The 19338-nt window shown below is 43.0% G+C and overlaps 1 protein-coding gene across 4 annotated transcripts in view; it reads left to right on the top strand.

The window, feature by feature from the left end:
• golga2 (golgin A2) overlaps positions 1-19338 on the top strand; it is a 93240-nt gene that overhangs the window by 6993 nt on the left and 66909 nt on the right. For 2 of the 4 annotated variants that reach the window (XM_078226282.1, XM_078226281.1), the window contains exons 3-7: positions 2337-2423; positions 8907-9062; positions 10357-10397; positions 11444-11507; positions 15258-15314. In XM_078226282.1, coding sequence (XP_078082408.1) covers positions 2337-2423; positions 8907-9062; positions 10357-10397; positions 11444-11507; positions 15258-15314 — 405 coding nt within the window. The remainder of the gene's footprint in view (positions 1-2336; positions 2424-8906; positions 9063-10356; positions 10398-11443; positions 11508-15257; positions 15315-19338) is intronic. The other 2 variants (XM_078226283.1, XM_078226284.1) reach the window with 2 other exon arrangements.

The following is a 19338-nucleotide window of genomic DNA, read 5'->3' as shown; positions in this document are numbered from 1 at the left end:
TTGGCGGATGAGATTTTTCTGCTGTCGACTATGAATGGGTATTAACATCTAACCCTGGAGATTACACAAGTGCCATTGAATAGAACAACAGTGTAACAAGTAGATTGTGCTGGAAATGTACATTTTTGCATATTGTATTTGTAATGTAATGGAAAAACAAAATTGGATGGGGCTTCTGGACTTGCCTTAAAGCTGGTTAAGCAACGACATTGGCTATAATTAAAATTCAATGTGCCAAAAAAAACTCTCCGTTGCAGTACAAATTTGAGATTTTTAGGTGTGAAACAGCACTCTTTTAAAAAAAAATATTAACTTCTCTTGCCACTTTTCTCCCCTGCTTGCCGGTTTGTGTTGACCTTGTACTGGAGTACAGTACCGAGCTGCCCTTCACCTTCTGGTATTTGGTTCAAATAGCTGTTCTTCAATTTGTGGGCCTTGATGGTCACTGTTGGTATCTCGTTTGATTTTGGCAGGGTGGAGAGGGATATGAGGAAAGTGGAACCTGATTGTGCCTTCGCCTGCCTTTCACACATGATAGTTCCAGCAGGGTAGCCTTAAGGAGCGGGAGGCCTGGCCAATTTTTTTCCTCTTCCCTTTCCTTCAACCAAAGCTACTGAAGGCAGTTATGGCCTATCCACTGTCCCATGGCTAACCTCTGGCTAAGTAAGACTAGTGAATGACAGGTGTATTGCTTCTAGCTCAGCTGCTCTCACCCCCCCCCCCCTTTCCCTCAACTCACTGAACCCTGTAGGTTAAATGTGAGAAGAATCATCTCTGATGGGTGCTTGTTCATTGAGTTCTTGGCTTCCGGTCATTTTAGTTTTAATTTCTGGGAGCCAACAGAGAAGCCTGTAAATGAGGCTATGTGAGGCGCTTGGCTTTTGTGCATGGAGTATCAGAAGTTCTGCATCAATATGGGAAGCAATGAATTTTGTAAAATAATGTACAAAAGGTTCGGACTTCGTAAGTAATCTGTTGAAATCACACCCAGCCAGCCGATGTCCGTGTGTTTTTTTTTGCAGCTTGTATGTGTGTGGCACACGTGATGGGGTGATATCTTTTAGGGGATTATCACCCAGAATCTATCATACAGCTTTCGTTTTCTTGCAGGATTAGTTCAGGCTGAATATTGTATTCATTATGTTCAGTGGGTCGAAGTGAAAGATATGTTCCCAGATCAGATTTTTGAGACTGATTTTGAAGCAGAGTCTCTTTTTCTGTTCCGTGAACACAATCAGAAAGAACAGCATTGCCCAAAAGTAAACAAGTCACTGTGGGAGTATTTTATTTAAATAACTAAATTATCAAATAGGCAAGTAATTACCCATAGTTACCTTTCACCTTGTGTTGGAAAGAAGAGGTTAACTCCCAGGTTTGTTTGCAAGTATTGTTTAAACTTGCATAGGCAATAAGCCGACATCAAATGTTTTCTATTCGAGTGGAGCCAAACTCGAAAGCAGACAGTGTGGCTTAAAATTAGCAAGGAACATATAATAGGCACTTGGCACAGTTTGCGGAGACCCCAACCAAACTTTCCAGTGTGCTGAGTTGATCCAGCTTTTGAAGTCTGAAGTATTTGACTTGTCTCTCAAGTGAGAGCTTGCTGGCAAAATAGAAGCTCACACCTTCAGAAGTATTACTGCCATCTGTTATGTTTTTATTGAACAGAAGTGGATTTCGCTGCTTCGGGATGTTTTCTTCTGGCTTGTGTGCCCCAAGGAAGCGTCGTAGCTGCAAAGATCGCAGCTCGGATTGTGTTTGCTGGTTTTAAAATGGCTTTGATAAGAGAGCAGACAAAACTGCACTACAACATGGGCCATTAAATTTGAAGACCCACTCAGATTGACAAATATTTATCGACATTTTTGTTACAGAATCTTTGGAGACCAAAGTTTGTTATTTATTTTGAGCAATGGCAACTCTTTGCAATAAAAATGGTACAACATGGTTACTGTACTAATGTAGTAAACTTGGCGCGTTTAACCCCTTTATAGGGTTGGGGTGTTTTCTAGGTTCTGAACCATTGGGTACGTGTTTGGTAAATTTGGATGATCTGAGACATCGCTTCTGCTCAGCAAGTGGGGAGTTAACAATGCTCCTCGCTCTATCTTGCCTTTTTGAAATCAGATTTATAAAAGTTAAATAAATGCCTTCAGTATATTTTTCATATCGTTAAACAAAACTGATGGTTCCTGTCCATCAGATTGCAGGAAAGTAAGATTATAAAGTGTGTCACTTGTTTCATTTAATCTTGGTTTTAGTTTGTTTGCTGGACACTATCATTTCATCCTCTTCCCTTTTCTCTGAGTTATCCCTGTCTCTTTACTACTGTTCAGATGCCCTTGCAGAACATTCTGAAGGTGCTGGTGGCAGACCGCAGTAAATCCAATGGGGTAAAACTGCCTTCATTGGACAGGCTGAAGGTGAGGTGGCTTTGGACGGGTAACCTATTTGTTTGGCTGACTTGCTAGCAATGCATGCCATTTTTTGTGTGTGTGTGTGTGGTTGAGAGTGGATAATTGGGAGACGGGGAGAGAAATTTGCTTACTTGGTGATTTCTGATGTTGCTTCTGCCTGCTTGCTTTCATTCAAACTTTAAGCAAGGTTTTTACATCCCTTTGTTGTGAGTTGTAACTTTATGTTCTGAAGCTGGTGTTGCTTCTGTGTGCATTTGGTCTGTTTTCTCCACTGGTGTATTGTTCAGTGTGTGAAGTTGCTCTTTATTCAATGTGGAGTGCAACAGTGGTGCTGATGAATCATGGTCTCCTCCTGTGCTGTGAGATTCTATCAGACTATCGTGCTGATTCCTTGAAAGAACTATCTAATTAGTTTTTGTTTTGCACACGTATATTGAAAGTTTCCTTTTTTTTTGGGTGGGTTTTAGCACCTCCTTCCTCTGCCTAGCCTGGAACCCAGAGCATAAAGCATGGTAACTTGGATTCTTCTCAGGTCTTCCGTCCTAACTGACTGTCCACTGTAGCTATCCCTCTGATTTTCCACCTCTACCCCTGATTGGGAGATGCAATAGTTCTGCTCGGTACTCGTCCGCCCAACACAGCTCAGATTGAGAAGTGGGCGCAACCTCAGGCTAAAGGGACAATCCTTTAAAACAGCGATGAGGAGGAATTTCTTCAGCCAGAGAGTGGTGAATCTGTGGAACTCTTTGCCGCAGAAGGCTGTGGAGACCAGGTCATTGAGTGCCTTTAAGACAGAGATAGGTTCTTGGTTACTAAGGGGATCAGGGGTTATGGGGAAAAGGCAGGAGAATGGGGATGATAAAAATATCAGCCATGATCGAATGGCGGAGCAGACTCGATGGGCCGAGTGGCCTAATTCTGCTCCTATGTCTTATGGTCTTAGCACAAAATTCAACATTGCTTCTGTTACAAGTGTTAATTTTTTACTAGATTAAAAAAATCTTGGCCTTTTTAGCATCAACATTAATGATTTGTTTGTAACACCTTCTAATTAAAATGTGCTGGAAGTGGAATAGCCCAGAGAGAAGAGGCATCGCAGTATTTGAGGAATTTCAACATTTTGTTAGGTGCTTGGCTTATCTCTGTCTTTTGGAATAATTGAAGCTAGTTTGGTGTTATCAGCTGTGTTGGCAGTACTTAATAATTTTCCTTCGCCCTTAATCTTATCTGTTCAGCTGGATTTTAAAAGTTAATGATTTTTGACAATAATTAGCTGTTAAAGAATTGCAAGTTAATTCTATAGCGCTCTAATGCAGAGAAATTCCCAATCACAGAAGCATAACCGGGCAGAATTGCCATCGAGTCAAAGAAGGAAATAAGAGGGTTGCTCGGGTGACACTAAGGATGAATAAATTTGGAGAGATTAAAGTAAAAAGGGACGATATTTTCATGAGTGCAGAGAGCATTAAGAGGAGACTGGTAGACCCGTTCAAAATGATTGCATTTTCTTGAGGCAAGTAAATGTCAAAAACTGTTGAGTTAATTAGAGGGCAAAGATTTAAGGCCAACAAGAAGTTAAGATAAGGAAATCACTTCTTTTTCATGCAAAAGTGTTTGTTGGACCAATCCATTACCGGCAGCTATGGTGGAGCCAGAGTTCATGAAGTTCTTTAAAAGGGAAGTGGTTAAATATTTGAAAAGGGGGGAAAAAAATTTCAGAACGAGGAAATGGAGACTAAGTGGATAGCGAGCCACGTGACCTTGTCCTGTGTTGTTTGGGAATAGTTTGCATTGTGAAGAGGGCGAGTGGGAGAAAGTAGGTAGAAGGTTATATTTGTTTATTGGCACTGTAAAGGTACAAGGCTTGTTAGGGCAGTCAAAATAACCCAGAATGGCTGTTCACATTCTGTTTGTGGTATAAAATGCAGGAAAGCTCTCTGTGGATGTTGTACTTCGGTTCGCCAAATAATTTCTATGACCAGTGCAGCCATCAAGGATATGGATATATTGCTGCAACAATGCCAAGGCACAAAAACCCTTTCTGCATTTGGAAGCAGGAAAGTTGAGGGGAAACTTGTTTGAATTGATTAGGATAGGATTTGGGGCAGCATGATGGCACAGTGGTTAGCACTGCTGCATTTCCACTCCATCTGACGAAGGAGCAGCGCTCCGAAAGCTTATGGTATTTGCTACCAAATAAACCTGTTGGACTTTAACCTGGTGTTGTAAGACTTCTTACTGTGTTCACCCCAGTCCAATGCCGGCATCTCCACATCATGCCTCACAGCGCCAGGGAACCTGGTTCAATTCCGGCCTCGGGTCACTGTCTGTGCGGAGTTTGCACATTCTCCACGTGTCTGCGTGGGGTTTCCTCCGGGTGCTCCGGTTTCCTCCCACAGTCCCAAAGATGTGTGGGTTAGGTTGATTGGCCATGCTGAGTTGACCCTAGTGTCAGGGCATTAGCAAGGTAAATATGTGGGGTTACAGGAATAGGACCTGGGTGGGATTGTGGTCGGTGCCGACTCGATGGGCCGCATAGCCTCCTTCTGCACTGTAGGGATTCCATGATCTCCTTTTTAATGACACAGGAACTGGTGTACTATTGCATTTGCCTTTAACATTGTAGATCCACAGTAAATTATAATGGATTGTGCAGTGTTAATCATGAGAACAAAGGTTAAGGAGCATGGTGTATGAAGTATGTTTGATTATCGCTCTCCAGTGTCATAGTGTTTACAGTAACACTGCCATGATGAGCTGAGTAGACCTCTTGCAGTAAGGCACAAGTTGGTTTCCAAGCATCTTTTATTTTGTTTGAGGCTATGATTAATATGACCACGCTCTTGTTTCATCACTCCCTTTGTAATTCCCCACAGAATTTTACAACCTAGCTACTGAATGCCACGGTAATCGAACAGTTCCTCGGAGGCAGAGTTAGTGTCAGATTGGTTGGTGCTGTGGTGTGAGTGGGATCTGAACATGCTTAAAAACTGCCAACAGCTGACTGACACCTTTTCTTCCGACATTACATCTTGAAGTGCTAGCACAGCACTCAGACTAAGGATGGACCATGGATTGGTTAGGCTGGGTGGTTTATGTAAAAAATACATTAGTTATTGCTGTAATTTTATGTGGGGGTGATGGCGGGGCTTCATTTGACCAATTTTACTTTTGGTTCTTTGAATTAATACTGCTCACTTCCTCTTCCCCATCGCCCTGCCAATCTTCCCATTTCAACTAGAGATTCAACTCTTTTGAAAATTGCTATTAAGACCATAAGACCTAGGAGCAGAATTAGGCCATTCGGCCCATCGAGTCCGCTTCGCCATCAATCGTGGCTGATATTTTTCTCATCCCCATTCTCCTGTCTTTTCCCCATGACCCATGATCCTCTTATTTATCAAGAACCTATCTATCTCTGTCTTAAAGACACTCAATGACCTGTCCTCCTCAGCCTCATGCGGCAAATAGTTCCACAGATTCACCACTCTCTGGCTGAAGAAATTCCTCCTCATCTCTGTTTTAAAGGATCGTCCCTTTAGCCCTCTGGTTCTAGGTTTTCCTGCTCGTGGAAACATCCTCCACGTCCACTCTATCCAGGCCTCGCACTATCCTGTACGTTTCAATAAGATCCCCCCCCTCCTCCTTCTGAACTCCAACGAGTACAGACCTAGAGTCCTCAACCGTTCCTCATACGACAAGCTCTTCGTTCCAGGGATCATTCTTGTGAACCCCCTCTGGACCCTCCCCAGGACCAGCACATCCTTCCTTAGATATGGGGCCCAAAACTGCTCAAATGGGGTCTGACCAGAGCCTTATACAGCCTCAGAAGTACATCCCTGCTCTTGTATTCTAGCCCTCTCGACATGAATGCTAACATTGCGTTTGCCTTCCTAACTGCTGACTGAACCTGCACGTTAACCTTAAGAGAATCTTGAACAAGGACTCCCAAGTCCCTTTGTGCTTCTGATTTCCTAAGCATTTCCCCATTTAGAAAATAGTCGCTGCCTCCATTCCTCCTTCCAAAGTGCATAACCTCTTTTCCACGTTGTATTCCATCTGCCACTTCTTTGCCCACTCTCCTAACCTGTCCAAGTCCTTCTGCAGCCCCCCCCCCCCCTGCTTCCTCAATACTACCTGTCCCTCTACATATCTTTGTATCATTTGCAAACTTAGCAACAGTTCCTTCTTCCAAATCGTTAATGTGTATTGTGAAAAGTTGTGGCCCCAGCACCGACCCCAGAGGCACACCACTAGTCACTGGCTGCCATCCTGAAAAAGACTGCTTTATCCCCACTCTCTGCCTTCTGCCAGTCAGTCAGTCAATCCTCTATCTGTGCCAGGATCTTACCCTTCACACCATGGGCGCTTAACTTAGTTAATAGTTTCCAATGCGGCACCTTGTCAAAGGCCTTCTGGAAATCTAAATAAATCGCGTCCACTGGTTCTCCTTTATCTAACTTCCTTGTTACCTCCTCAAAGAACTCGAACAGATTTGTCAGACATGACCTCCCCTTGACGAAGCCGTGCTGACTCAGTCCTATTTTATCATGTACTTCCAAGTACTCTGTGATCTCATCTTTAATAATGGACTCTAAAATCTTGCCAATGACCGAAGTCAGGCTAACCGGCCTATAATTTACCGTTTGCTGCCTCCCTCCCTTAAACAGCAGTTTAAATCTGCTTTTGCCACCCTTTCAGGCAGTGCCTTCCAGATTGATCATTCCTTCACTGTTCAAAACCTTTGGATTCCCTCAGAAACAGCACTGCGGGTACCTACACCATAGGGACTGCAGCAGTTAAAGACAAAGACAGCCCCCCACCACCTTCATAGAATCCCCAGAGTGCAGAAGGAAGCCATTTGGCCCATCGGGTCTACACTGACTCTTTGACAGAGCACCCTACCCAGGCCTTATCCCTGCAACCCCACATATATACCCTGCTAATCCCCCTAACCCACCTATCTTTGGACACTAAGGGGCAATTTAGCATGACCAATCCACCTAACCTGCACATCTTTGGAGTGTGGGACGAAACTGGAGCACCCGGAGGAAACCTGTGCCACTGTGTGGCCCTTTGAGGACAGTTGGGGATGGGCAATAAAAATGCCGGCTTCGTCAGTGGCCACGCCCCATGAACTAATTAAAAAAATATTTTGACCCAACAGTTCCTTTGGTCTTGAGGCTGAATTACTAAAGCCTGATCAATAAAGTGCTTGGACCAATCCTTGGTGCTGACAGCCGAAACAAACTCTTTTAATTGTGTATCTGGGTGGGAAAAAGAGCACGAATCACACTGAACAGGACACTGAACAGGACACCAATGTTGTATAATATTTGGAATGTAGTGTGGGTGCGAATCTGATCCGTGATGCAATCCTATAGCCTGTTATCAGTAGTGCTGTTTATTTTTAGTTGAAGTGAAGTGCATTAGCACTGATGCAGAGAAATCCTGCAGCCATCCTTAGGATGCTTTATCTCGCACTGAGAGAACTTTCCTACCACATGAATGTTTTTACAGGCAGCTCCATTCAATACAAATGTATTCAAGCGGCAGCTAGATGTAGCACTTGGAGCGAATGGGATCAAAGGTTATGGGAAAAAGCAGGATTCAGCTATTGAGTAATGGCGGAGCCGGCTCGAAGGGCCAAATGGCCTCCTCCTGCTCCTTTCTTCTATGTTTCCATGTCTACGTAACATGTATATTTTTGTTTAGGACTTTTAAGCTTGAAGGTGTTTTTTTTCCCCAACACTCAAATAAAACTCCCCTCAATTATGGATTGGCACCTGCCAGTGGTAATCTTTGATTGTGTCACTTGAAGAACAGTGTCTATTGGGTGGGTACTGTTCCACATTCCTGTTGTGGGAATGTGGTCTACTTTCAAGGGGTGTTAGGGAAGAAGTGGAGGCGCAAATAGTTTTGTGGGGTGTGTTGGGGCGCTGGGAAGACGAGTTGAATGCATCATTGCTTGGCCACAATACCCTGGAGCTAGTAATGATCTGTTTTCCTGCCACTTTTATATATTAAAAAAAAGTGGTTGAATGCTGCTTTTAATTGATGTAATTTTTGATTTGTGGCACCCCATAGCCAACTCCAGTTACGAATGGATTTATTATAAAACTGAAAGGCCCCAAACATGCTGCTTGGCTTGAACATAAAGCCACTTTTCATACTGTACCTCAAAAGGTATGCTGTGGTGTGATGGATACCTTTCATTTGGTTACATTCCACCAGAATGTTTTTCTTGGATGACCTGTACGTGGACTATCGATGGGGCCACAGTTGAAATAAAAATCCGTGCATTCACCCAGTAAGATACAGCTTAGGGTTTGCTTTATAAAATGAGAGGAATGCAGAAAAACCCACCCTTGTTATAAGAGCATTCACTGCACTGAAATTTGAAGTAATTTTGCTAGGGGTAGCTAGACATGGGTTTTTTTCTGTTGATTCCAGTTCAGCAAATCACCAACGTACACTCTTTTCTGGCAGGCTTCCCTGGAAAATGATGTTGACAGTCTTGTTAGAGGACAGAGGATCGACAATGCCACGTCTGCTCAATTCCACACCTCCAACAGCAACTTGCCAAATACAATGACCATAACGCAGCACATTGATCACTCAATACAGAATGAGCCCCTCTCCCAGGTCTGTGCTTTGGGTGTTTTGTAAATAAATCAGCATGATGGTTTTTCTGTTTTGTAGTTTGCTTTTATGCTGTGTGGCACCTGATTATTTTTTTTTTTTTAAGAGCTTGCTACTAGGTATTGATGATTCCATTTTTTAGTGTAAATGTGCACATAGAATCCCTGCAGTGCAGAGGGAGGCCATTCAGCCCATCAAGCCTGCACCGATGATAATCCCACCGAGGCCCTATCCCTGTAACCCCACGTATTTACCCTGCTGGGACAATTTAGCACGGCCAATCCACCTAATCTGCACAGCTTTGGACTGTGGGAGGAAACCGGAAGAAATCCACGCAGACACGGAGAGAATGTGCAAACTTCACACAGCAAGTGACCCGAGCCGGGAATCGAACCCGGGTTCCTGGCGCTGTGAGGCAGCAGCACTTGCCACTGTGCTGCTGTATGTCCATAACAATGAATTAAAATGAGATCTGCATATGTAAGAATCGGTATGCTGTTTATTAACAGCTGGCTTTTGAGAAATCTGCTTGTTTAAGAGTAGCAGCAAATCCTGATCAGATCCATCTTCCCTCCATTTCAATATGAAGTCGTTTTAATGCTGTTGTCACATGTCTGAATGGTTTTTAACTTTAGAGGTAATATTGAACCACTCAGCATCAGAATTTTGTTTATACCACGTGCTGTGCACTTTTCTTGCACGTTTGAATCAGAATCCTACAGTGCAGAAAGAGGCCATTCGGCCCATCGAGTCTGCACCAACCACAATCCCACCCAGGCCCTATCCACATATCCCTACATATTTACCCACTAACCCCTCTAACCTATGCATCCTGGGACACTAAGGGGCAATTTACCATGGCCAATCAACCTAGCCCGCACATCTTTGGACTACGAGAGGAAACCAGAGCACCCGGAGGAAACCCACGCAGACACGGGGAGAATGTGCAAACTCCACACACACTGACCCAAGCTGAGATTCGAACCCAGGTCCCTGGAGCTGTGAAGCAGCAGTGCTAACCACCGTGTTGCCCATCATTTGTCTTGATTAAAAGACAAAGTTTTGCTACAAGAGAACTGAAACATGGGCAGTGCCCATTGTGTTTGCAGCAGCTTTGGATGACTCTGAATGAAGTGGAGTTCTCTACAGCGCTTTATTTACTCATAGCCCCCTCACTCACTCGCCTGTGTTGATCCAGCAATAAATCCATCAATTGGCAAAATAGTTTTAACTGGCTTGTGGTGTGCGAGACCTGCTCTTTGACCATCTGAATTTTAATTTCTTTTAACCTCTCCAGATGAGCCTGGCAGCAGATGAAAAGCAATCTGAAGAAAGCAGGTATGAACACACATCAGCTTTCACCAGTCAATCTCCGCTACAGGTGTCACTGGGCAATCCAATTGCAAATTATTCTGCAGAACCGCACAGCACCAGTGTCCTTTTCACCGGACTTTCAATAATGCATAATGGATCCGACAATAAGGCTCTGGGTTTTGTCCTTCTCAGATGTGTCATCTGCTGATTAGGATTTGAGACAAAAAAAGCACTGGAGTGAAATGCTAATAGTTGAAGTTTTGTCCCCGGCGGTGGGAGCAATTTAAGATGATTAATCTGAGCGCCACAAAGAAGTGCATCATGTAATATTAAAGCTTAGGCACTTTTACCCTGCATTCTGACAGAACCAATTTGCTAATTAAGCCCAGTGACTGTCCTGGTTTCGGATTGTTTATTTGAATCCTTGATGTACACCTAAGTGTAGCTACACCATGTGGACTGCAGCGGTTCAAGAAGGCAGCTCATCACCACCTTCTCAAGGGCAATGGGCAATAAATGCAGGCTGAACCAGTGACGCCCACATCCCCTGAATGTTTTTTTTAAAAATGTGGTTAGAAGAATCTTTCTGCTCGCCCTTTTTCTCTCTCTGAGTGGCATTGATTCCAGGCTGGCTGTAGTTCATTGATGTTGCCTCCCTCCTGGGTCTTGGACCAAATAATCATTGTTTAGGGATGAGCCTTAGCTGCCCACTTCTGTTGTCTTCCTTAGAGACAAACAAAGAGACTGGGAAAAGAAGAATCAGACAGAATTCCCAATTGGAAATGTACAAAAAAGCACGCGAGTGAAATGCTAATAATTATTAATCATCTTAAATTGCTCCCACCACCAGGGACAAAGTTTAACTGTTAGCATTCCAGTGCTTTTTTTTGTACCTTTCCAGTCTCTTTTGTGTCTCGAAGGAATGCTGAGACTGGTGATCAGCTTAGACCAGCTAATGGGCATCAAACCCAGGATCACTGTAGCTCAGCACTCAGAATAAAATCACTAAACTGGCAGAGCTTGGGGCTAGTTTTTTTAAAAAAACTGTTCTATTTTATTGCCTTCTATAGAGGAGTCTCCTCCACAGAAAGCCTTCGACAATTGTCTACTCAATTAAATGGCCTGGTGACTCAGGTAAGGCTGTTTGTTAAAACACAAGCAACAAATACTTTGTTTAGAAATGAAAGCATACTCCTCCTTGCTATGCTGTGCTTTGCAATTGTTGTTGAGCCCTGTATTTACAGTATTCGTGATGGGGAGATGCTGGCGTTGGACTGGGGTGGGCACAGTAAGGAGTCTCAACACCAGGTTCAAGTCCAACAGGTTTATTTGGTAGCACAAGCTTTCGGAGCGCTGCTCCTTCACCAGGTGAGTGAGGAGTTGTGTTCACAAACAGGGCATATATAGACGACAAACTCAATTTACAAGATATTGGTTGGAATGCGAGTCTTTACAGGTAATCAAGTCTTAAAGGTATTGTAAGGTTATTGTCTGGCTGGAGTCAATACACATCTTTTTAACCCGTGTTTAACCCTCTCTCCACTCTCATTGTCTACCTGTAAGACTTGGTTACCTGCAAAGACTTGCATTCCAACCATTATCTTGTAAATTGAGTTTGTGCCTATATATGCCCTGCTTGTGAACACAACTCCTTAGTCACCTGAAGGAGTGACACTCTGAAAGCTCGTGCTACCAAATAAACCTGTTGGACTTTAATCTGGTGTTGAGACTTCTTACTTTACAGTATTCGGCATGTGCTACCTGCCAATCGGTTGGTGTGGTCACCGTGATTCTCTTTTTGTGTCCCCCACCCCACAGAGATGTGTTTAAAATCCAGAACAGTGACAAAATGGAGACAATTAGACCTCCAGTCTGGTTTTGCTTTGGATTCCCGGGCCCAGTACAAGAAAAGGAACTTGTCTGATGGGTTAGCCTGTCCTGCCCCTTCTCTCCAACTTGATTTTTTGTGTTTCCGTTTTGAGCACTCTGCCTCTCCTCACCTCCAGCTAAACTACAATTATCTACTTGTGATTTTTTTCTCTCTCCTTTACACTGTTCCCTTTCCTGCTTTCTCACCAAGTTTTAAAAATTGGGAAATGTTGCATGGTTTTTATTTCCTGATTTCTAAAACTGGAAATACTCATCACATTGTGGTCACCAGTTGGTGAGAAATGGCTGCTTAGGGCAGAGAAATATTTCCATTATTCATGTAACCAGGGAACTAACCTGCCTGTCCCCCCTTTGAATGTTTGATCAGTGTGTGGAAATTGATTTAAGCAATATATTGAATGATACATTCTTGCATTCAATGTCAATTTAATGCACATTTTTGAAAATTGAAGCTCTTGCTGTCCATATGAAATAACAGTAAGAGTTTTAACAACACCAGGTTAAAGTCCAACAGGTTTATTTGGTAGCAAATGCCATTAGCTTTCGGAGCCCTGCTCCTTCGTCAGATGGAGTGGAAATCTGCTCACAAACAAGGCACAGAGACACAAAATCAAGTTACAGAATACTGATTAGAATGCGAATCTTTACAGCTAATCAAGTCTTATGTGAAGATCAGAGGTCGAATGCCCGTGACCGCTGAAGTGCTCCCCCACAGGAAGAGAACAGTCTTGCCTGGGGATCACCAGGCAAGACTGTTCTCTTCCTGTGGGGGAGCACTTCAGTGGTCATGGGCATTCGGCCTCTGATCTTTGGGTAAGCGTTCTCCAAAGCGGCCTTCACGACACACGACAGCGCAGAGTCGCTGAGCAGAAACTGATAGCCAACTTCCGCACACATGAGGACGGCCTAAACCGGGATCTTGGGTTCATGTCACACTATCGGTAACCCCCACAGCTTGCCTCCTGGACTTGCAGAATCTCACTGGCTGTCCTGTGTGGAGACAATACACATCTCTTTAACCTGTGCCGAATGCTCCCTCCACTCACATTGTCTGTATCTTTAAGACTTGATTAGCTGTAAAGATTCGCATTCTAATCAGTATTCTGTAACTTGATTTTGTGTCTCTGTGCCTTGTTTGTGAGCAGATTTCCACTCCATCTGACAAAGGAGCAGGGCTCCAAAAGCTAATGGCATTTGCTACCAAATAAACCTGTTGGACTTTAACCTGGCATTGTTAAAACTCTTACTGTGTTTACCCCAGTCCAACGCCGGCATCTCCACATCATATGAAATAAAACAGAAAATATTGGACCAGACCACAGCATGGAAAGCTCAATGTTTTCACAATATGTCATTGATCTAAGTGGGTTTTCAAAATGTCCTGTTTTCAATTCAGATTTCCAGTATTTGCTGGTAGAATGAAGTGGGTTTTTAAACGTCAGAATGGATTACAAGACTGTCCAATTCGAGGTTCAACTGACAAATTGACCTTCACTTTGACATGGCACTTCTGAACCCATTGACGAGACTGTGTGTGTTTGTTTGTGTGTGTGTGTTTGTTTGTGTGTGTGTGTTTGTTTCTGTGTGTGTGTGTTTGTTTCTGTGTGTGTGTGTTTGTTTCTGTGTGTGTGTGTTTGTTTCTGTGTGTGTGTGTTTGTTTCTGTGTGTGTGTGTTTGTTTCTGTGTGTGTGTGTTTGTTTCTGTGTGTGTGTGTTTGTTTCTGTGTGTGTGTGTTTGTTTCTGTGTGTGTGTGTTTGTTTCTGTGTGTGTGTGTTTGTTTCTGTGTGTGTGTGTTTGTTTCTGTGTGTGTGTGTTTGTTTCTGTGTGTGTTTGTTTGTTTCTGTGTGTGTGTTTGTTTCTGTGTGTGTGTGTTTGTTTCTGTGTGTGTGTGTTTGTTTCTGTGTGTGTGTGTTTGTTTCTGTGTGTGTGTGTTTGTTTCTGTGTGTGTGTGTTTGTTTCTGTGTGTGTGTGTTTGTTTCTGTGTGTGTGTGTTTGTTTCTGTGTGTGTGTGTTTGTTTCTGTGTGTGTGTGTTTGTTTCTGTGTGTGTGTTTGTTTCTGTGTGTGTGTGTTTGTTTCTGTGTGTGTGTGTTTGTTTCTGTGTGTGTGTGTTTGTTTCTGTGTGTGTGTGTTTGTTTCTGTGTGTGTGTGTTTGTTTCTGTGTGTGTGTGTTTGTTTCTGTGTGTGTGTGTTTGTTTCTGTGTGTGTGTGTTTGTTTCTGTGTGTGTGTGTTTGTTTCTGTGTGTGTGTGTTTGTTTCTGTGTGTGTGTGTTTGTTTGTGTGTGTGTGTGTTTGTTTGTGTGTGTGTGTGTGTGTTTGTTTGTGTGTGTGTGTGTTTGTTTGTGTGTGTGTGTGTTTGTTTGTGTGTGTGTGTTTGTTTGTGTGTGTTTGTTTGTGTGTGTGTGTGTGTTTGTTTGTGTGTGTGTGTGTGTTTGTTTGTGTGTGTGTTTGTTTGTGTGTGTGTGTTTGTTTGTGTGTGTGTGTTTGTTTGTGTGTGTGTGTGTTTGTTTGTGTGTGTGTGTGTGTTTGTTTGTGTGTGTGTGTTTGTTTCTGTGTGTGTGTGTTTGTTTCTGTGTGTGTGTGTTTGTTTCTGTGTGTGTGTGTTTGTTTCTGTGTGTGTGTGTTTGTTTCTGTGTGTGTTTGTTTGTGTGTGTGTGTGTGTTTGTTTGTGTGTGTGTGTGTGTTTGTTTGTGTGTGTGTGTGTGTTTGTTTGTGTGTGTGTGTGTGTTTGTTTGTGTGTGTGTTTGTTTGTGTGTGTGTGTTTGTTTCTGTGTGTGTGTGTTTGTTTCTGTGTGTGTGTGTCCACCTCAGCTGATCCTTAAAACTTACAACTTCGGCCAAACTTCCGATCACCTGGCTACATGTATCTTTATGTTCCATGACACAGCTGTAAATTCTGAGATGTATTACTATGTTTGCGGTGCTATATGTAAGTTGGTGTGATGGTGTATAAGTTTAACCTGTCAGTGAAAATGTGTTTCTTTTCCCCTCAATAGACTACATACATGAATGGTGAAAGTGCAGCGTGTTCTTTCAGCCCAAATGAGCTGGAGGTAAGGTGACAGGCCAAGATATACATGTCGAGGGCACAATTTTAACATAATATTGTTTTTATATGAATTTAAACAACTTTAGAATAACGGTAATCACATTTAGCCTCATTTGGTAGTGCATTTAACCCAGCAGTATTAATTCTGGGGGCCTTTTAATATCTTGTCGGACTCTGATTCTATAGGCTCTGTAAATCCAGATACGTTCTGTCCAGAAGCTGGTGATTAGAAATGTGATTACACCGATGGAAAATAGCTTTGTTTTGCTTGTGAAAGCTTCAGGTTAACAAAAGTTTTGAGGAGCTTATCACTAGCAGCACCACTCTGAATAAATAAAGGCTTCTCAACCAGAATAGAACTGCTGCAGTGTTTTGTTGCACAGTGACATTGATATCATAATTCATAGAACCATAGAGTCCCCACAGTGCAGAAGGAGGCCATTCAGTCCATTGAGTCTGCACTGACCACAATCCCACCCAGGTCCTATTCCTAGATCCTATTCCCGTAATCCCTCCTGTTGGCCTTGCTCATCCCCCTGTCACTAGGTTTAATTTATCATGGCCAATCCACCTAACCTGCACATCTTTCGGACTGTGGGAGGAAACCGGAGCACCCGGAGGAAACCCACGCTGACTACGGGGAGAACGTGCAAACTCCACACAGACAGTTGACCCAACACCGGAATCGAACCTGGGTCCCTGGCGCTGTGAGGTAGCTGTGCTAACCACTGTGCCACCCCAACAATTCAGCAGTTCGGACTTGCATGCTTTAATAATGTGGCCATCTCCATCAGTTTGCCACTTTGTTCCTGTCAAATGTTCCATTTATGCAACTTTTTATTATTTTTCAGCTCCCCACCTGCAATCCCACAGGTGTAAATGTTTTGCCCCTCTTTATGAAGCTGATGGTTCTATTTGCCTCAATTGATTGCCCGTCATGCACGTGTGAGCTTTGTTTGCAGGCCTCCATCCACACTGCCCCAGGAATTGGTTAATGGTGGCAGGAAACCTGGCTACATAATCCCTCCCCCCCACCAACAATCAACTCAGCATTGACTGGTGATATAGAGGCGATGGCCGAGTGGTATTATCACTAGACTATTAATCCAGAAACTCAGCTAATGTTCTGGGGACCCGGGTTCGAATCCCATCACGGCAAATGGTGGAATTTGATTTCAATGAAAAAAAATAATCTGGAATTAAGAATCTACTGATGACCATGAAGCCGTTGTCGATTGTCGGAGAAACCCATCTGGTTCACTAATGTCCTTTCGGGAAGGAAATCTGCCGTCCTTACCTGGTCCGGCCTACTTGTGACTCCAGAGCCACAGCGATGTGGTTGACTCTCAACTGCCCTCCAAGGGCAATCAGGAATGGGCAGTAAATGCTGGTCCAGCCAGCGACGCCCATGTCCCACGAATGAATTTTTTAAAAAAAACCCGAGATACTTCTAGTCAGTGTGGTTTGCACGCATCTATAAACTCACTAAGCTTCCGGGGTGACCAGTCTTATTTTTAAAATTAGCAGGTGCTGGAAAACCTCGCATCGGGGCAGCATCTGTGGGGAGAGAAACAGATAACGTTTTAAATCCAGTGTGAACTCCTCAGAATAATTGAGTTCCACAGGTGCTGTCAGACTTGCTGAGTTTTTTCCAGCACCACCTGATTTTATTTCAGATCTCCAGTATCTGCAGTGTTCTACATTTATTATGTGTTTATTAAAAAAAAAGTCAGTTGTGCTGTGAGATTCCCGCTCGATAGCGGAGTCTGTGAACAAGGACAATTTTTTTTTTCCACCAGCTTTGTATAATTTGAGTCGGGAGGGTGCCAGGTGCTGGTATTTAAATTTTTCTCCAGGACTGAATTGCAGCGCTCGCAAGCTGTCGCTATTTTTGTCTCTCTCACACCACAGAAATTGCTGCACCAATAATTGGTCATATCTTCCTGAGGGAGAGAGGGCGAGTTCTCGCTTCACAATGCCTCTGCATCAGTTGTTTTTTAAAAAAAAAACAAATTTGGTTATTGTAATTGCAATTGGAAAATGTGATTGGTATGTGATTTATGGCTTGTAGCTAAATAAAAAGTAAATGAAACTGCATCCTGCCTGTCAGGATTAAAAATGTACACTCCTGGATTCTTGCATCGTTAGCACTGTTTAGATGTTTGTGCTTTTTATATTTGTCACATAACTTCATGTGTCACTCGGTGTTCAGTGTTTCTCAATGTAGGTCTGAATTGGAAGGTTTCATTTCTTTCATTTCTTTAACAAATCCTACTGTTTGTTTAGATTCTGAGTTTATTAAAAGCTATAAAATTCATACTGTCGTCCAGAAGTCTCCACCCCTCTTTTTTTTTTATAGTTCAGAAGAGCCTTAATCCCACACCAAGTGGAATAGAAGAGTCCAATATTTCTATTAGTGGAGGACACAAGAATTAGAAGCAAGAGTAAGCCATCAGACCCTTCAAGCCTGCCCTGCCATTCATTATGATCATAGCTGATCTATGCCGGCCTCGACTCCTTTTCTGTGCCATTTCCCCATAGCCCTCTCTTACTCAATCTGTCAATTTATCCACCTCCACTTTAAATACTTCGAATGATCCAGCCTCCACCACCCTTTGGGGCAGAGAATTCCAGAGATTCACCACCCTCTGCGAGAAGATATTTCTACGCATCTCAGTTTTAAATGACAACCCTTTTAACTCGTAGCTGCCTCCTTGTTTGAGACTCTCGCACTAGTGACTTGGGATAATGTCCCTATGACTTTCCATTCAGAAATGATCATGATTGGTAGTTGAATCTTCAAATTTATAAAGACCATTTCCATTCTTCATCCCTCTTAACTAAATTTTTCCCTCCCAGTTCCCTATCAGCAGCATCCTAGGAAATGTCAGTGGACAATGCTGATTTTTGAGTTCAACCATTTTAGTTAAATGACACAAACTACAAGCCTTTGTTTTAAGAAGGTGATGCACTTGGGGAGGCAATGGCCTGGTGGTATTATCTCTAGACTATTAATCCAGAAACTCAGCTAATGTTCTGGGGACCCATATTCAAATCCCGCCATGGCAGTTGGTGGAATTTGAATTTAAGAATAAACATCTGGGATTAAGAATCTACTGCTGACCATGAAACCATTGTCGGAAAAACCCATCTGGTTCACTAATGTCCTTTAGGGAAGGAAATCTGACGTCTTTACCCGGTCTGGCCTACACGTGACTCCAGAGCCACAGCAATGTGGTTGACTCTCGACTGCCCTCCAAGAGCAACTAGGGATGTAATAAATGCTGCCCAGTCAGCGACGCCCATGAATAGATAAAAGATATTGTCACTTAATTGTATAACATTGACACAGCTCACACAAAAACTAGACAAACTGGTTGGATATGTGGACTGAACAAATAGAACCCTTTTCAAAAACCAGCCCAGGAGAGATCCATAATACGACAAGAAACAGAGGTAGACATCCATTTTCCTGTAGTGGGGGATGCCACTGGATGTTGACCAGTGTTCATCAAGTTCAGCATTGATTCTTTATATACATCTAACATTTCAAAAGGTGAATGAATATCTGTTGATTCAGAGATGTTTCACCGTTACATTCAGAAGGATATTTTTGGCCCCTCTGCTGGTCTTATCAAAATGCAGCACATGTAGGCAGCAGCTGCATTCAGCATCTGTCCTGGATTAAGCCCAAATTTGTAGAAATTGTAAAAAAAAAAATAGAGCTGACCCATCTTTATAACATCTTTCAAGGCAACTTGATGAAAGTCAACAGCTGTGCTTTTGACGAATACTGAAATATTTTTATTTCACTGGTTGATTAATGCCACCATGCTGATCGGTCCAGATGTTGATTTTAATGCATTTATCATAAGATAAATGGCTGCAGCAAACACCAAATTGACCCTGAATTTGGATGAGGGAGAACTGGTTGACACACTATATAACTTTTTTTTTTGAATGCCTGCCCAGTGACTTCAGAGACCTTTTATTCCGAAGGTTCTGATTGCAGCAAAGTGCTAAAACAA

The sequence above is a fragment of the Mustelus asterias genome, chromosome 13 (genome assembly GCF_964213995.1).
Source record: "Mustelus asterias chromosome 13, sMusAst1.hap1.1, whole genome shotgun sequence".
Lineage (NCBI taxonomy): Eukaryota > Metazoa > Chordata > Chondrichthyes > Carcharhiniformes > Triakidae > Mustelus > Mustelus asterias.
This window is presented reverse-complemented; position numbering and strand designations above follow the sequence as displayed.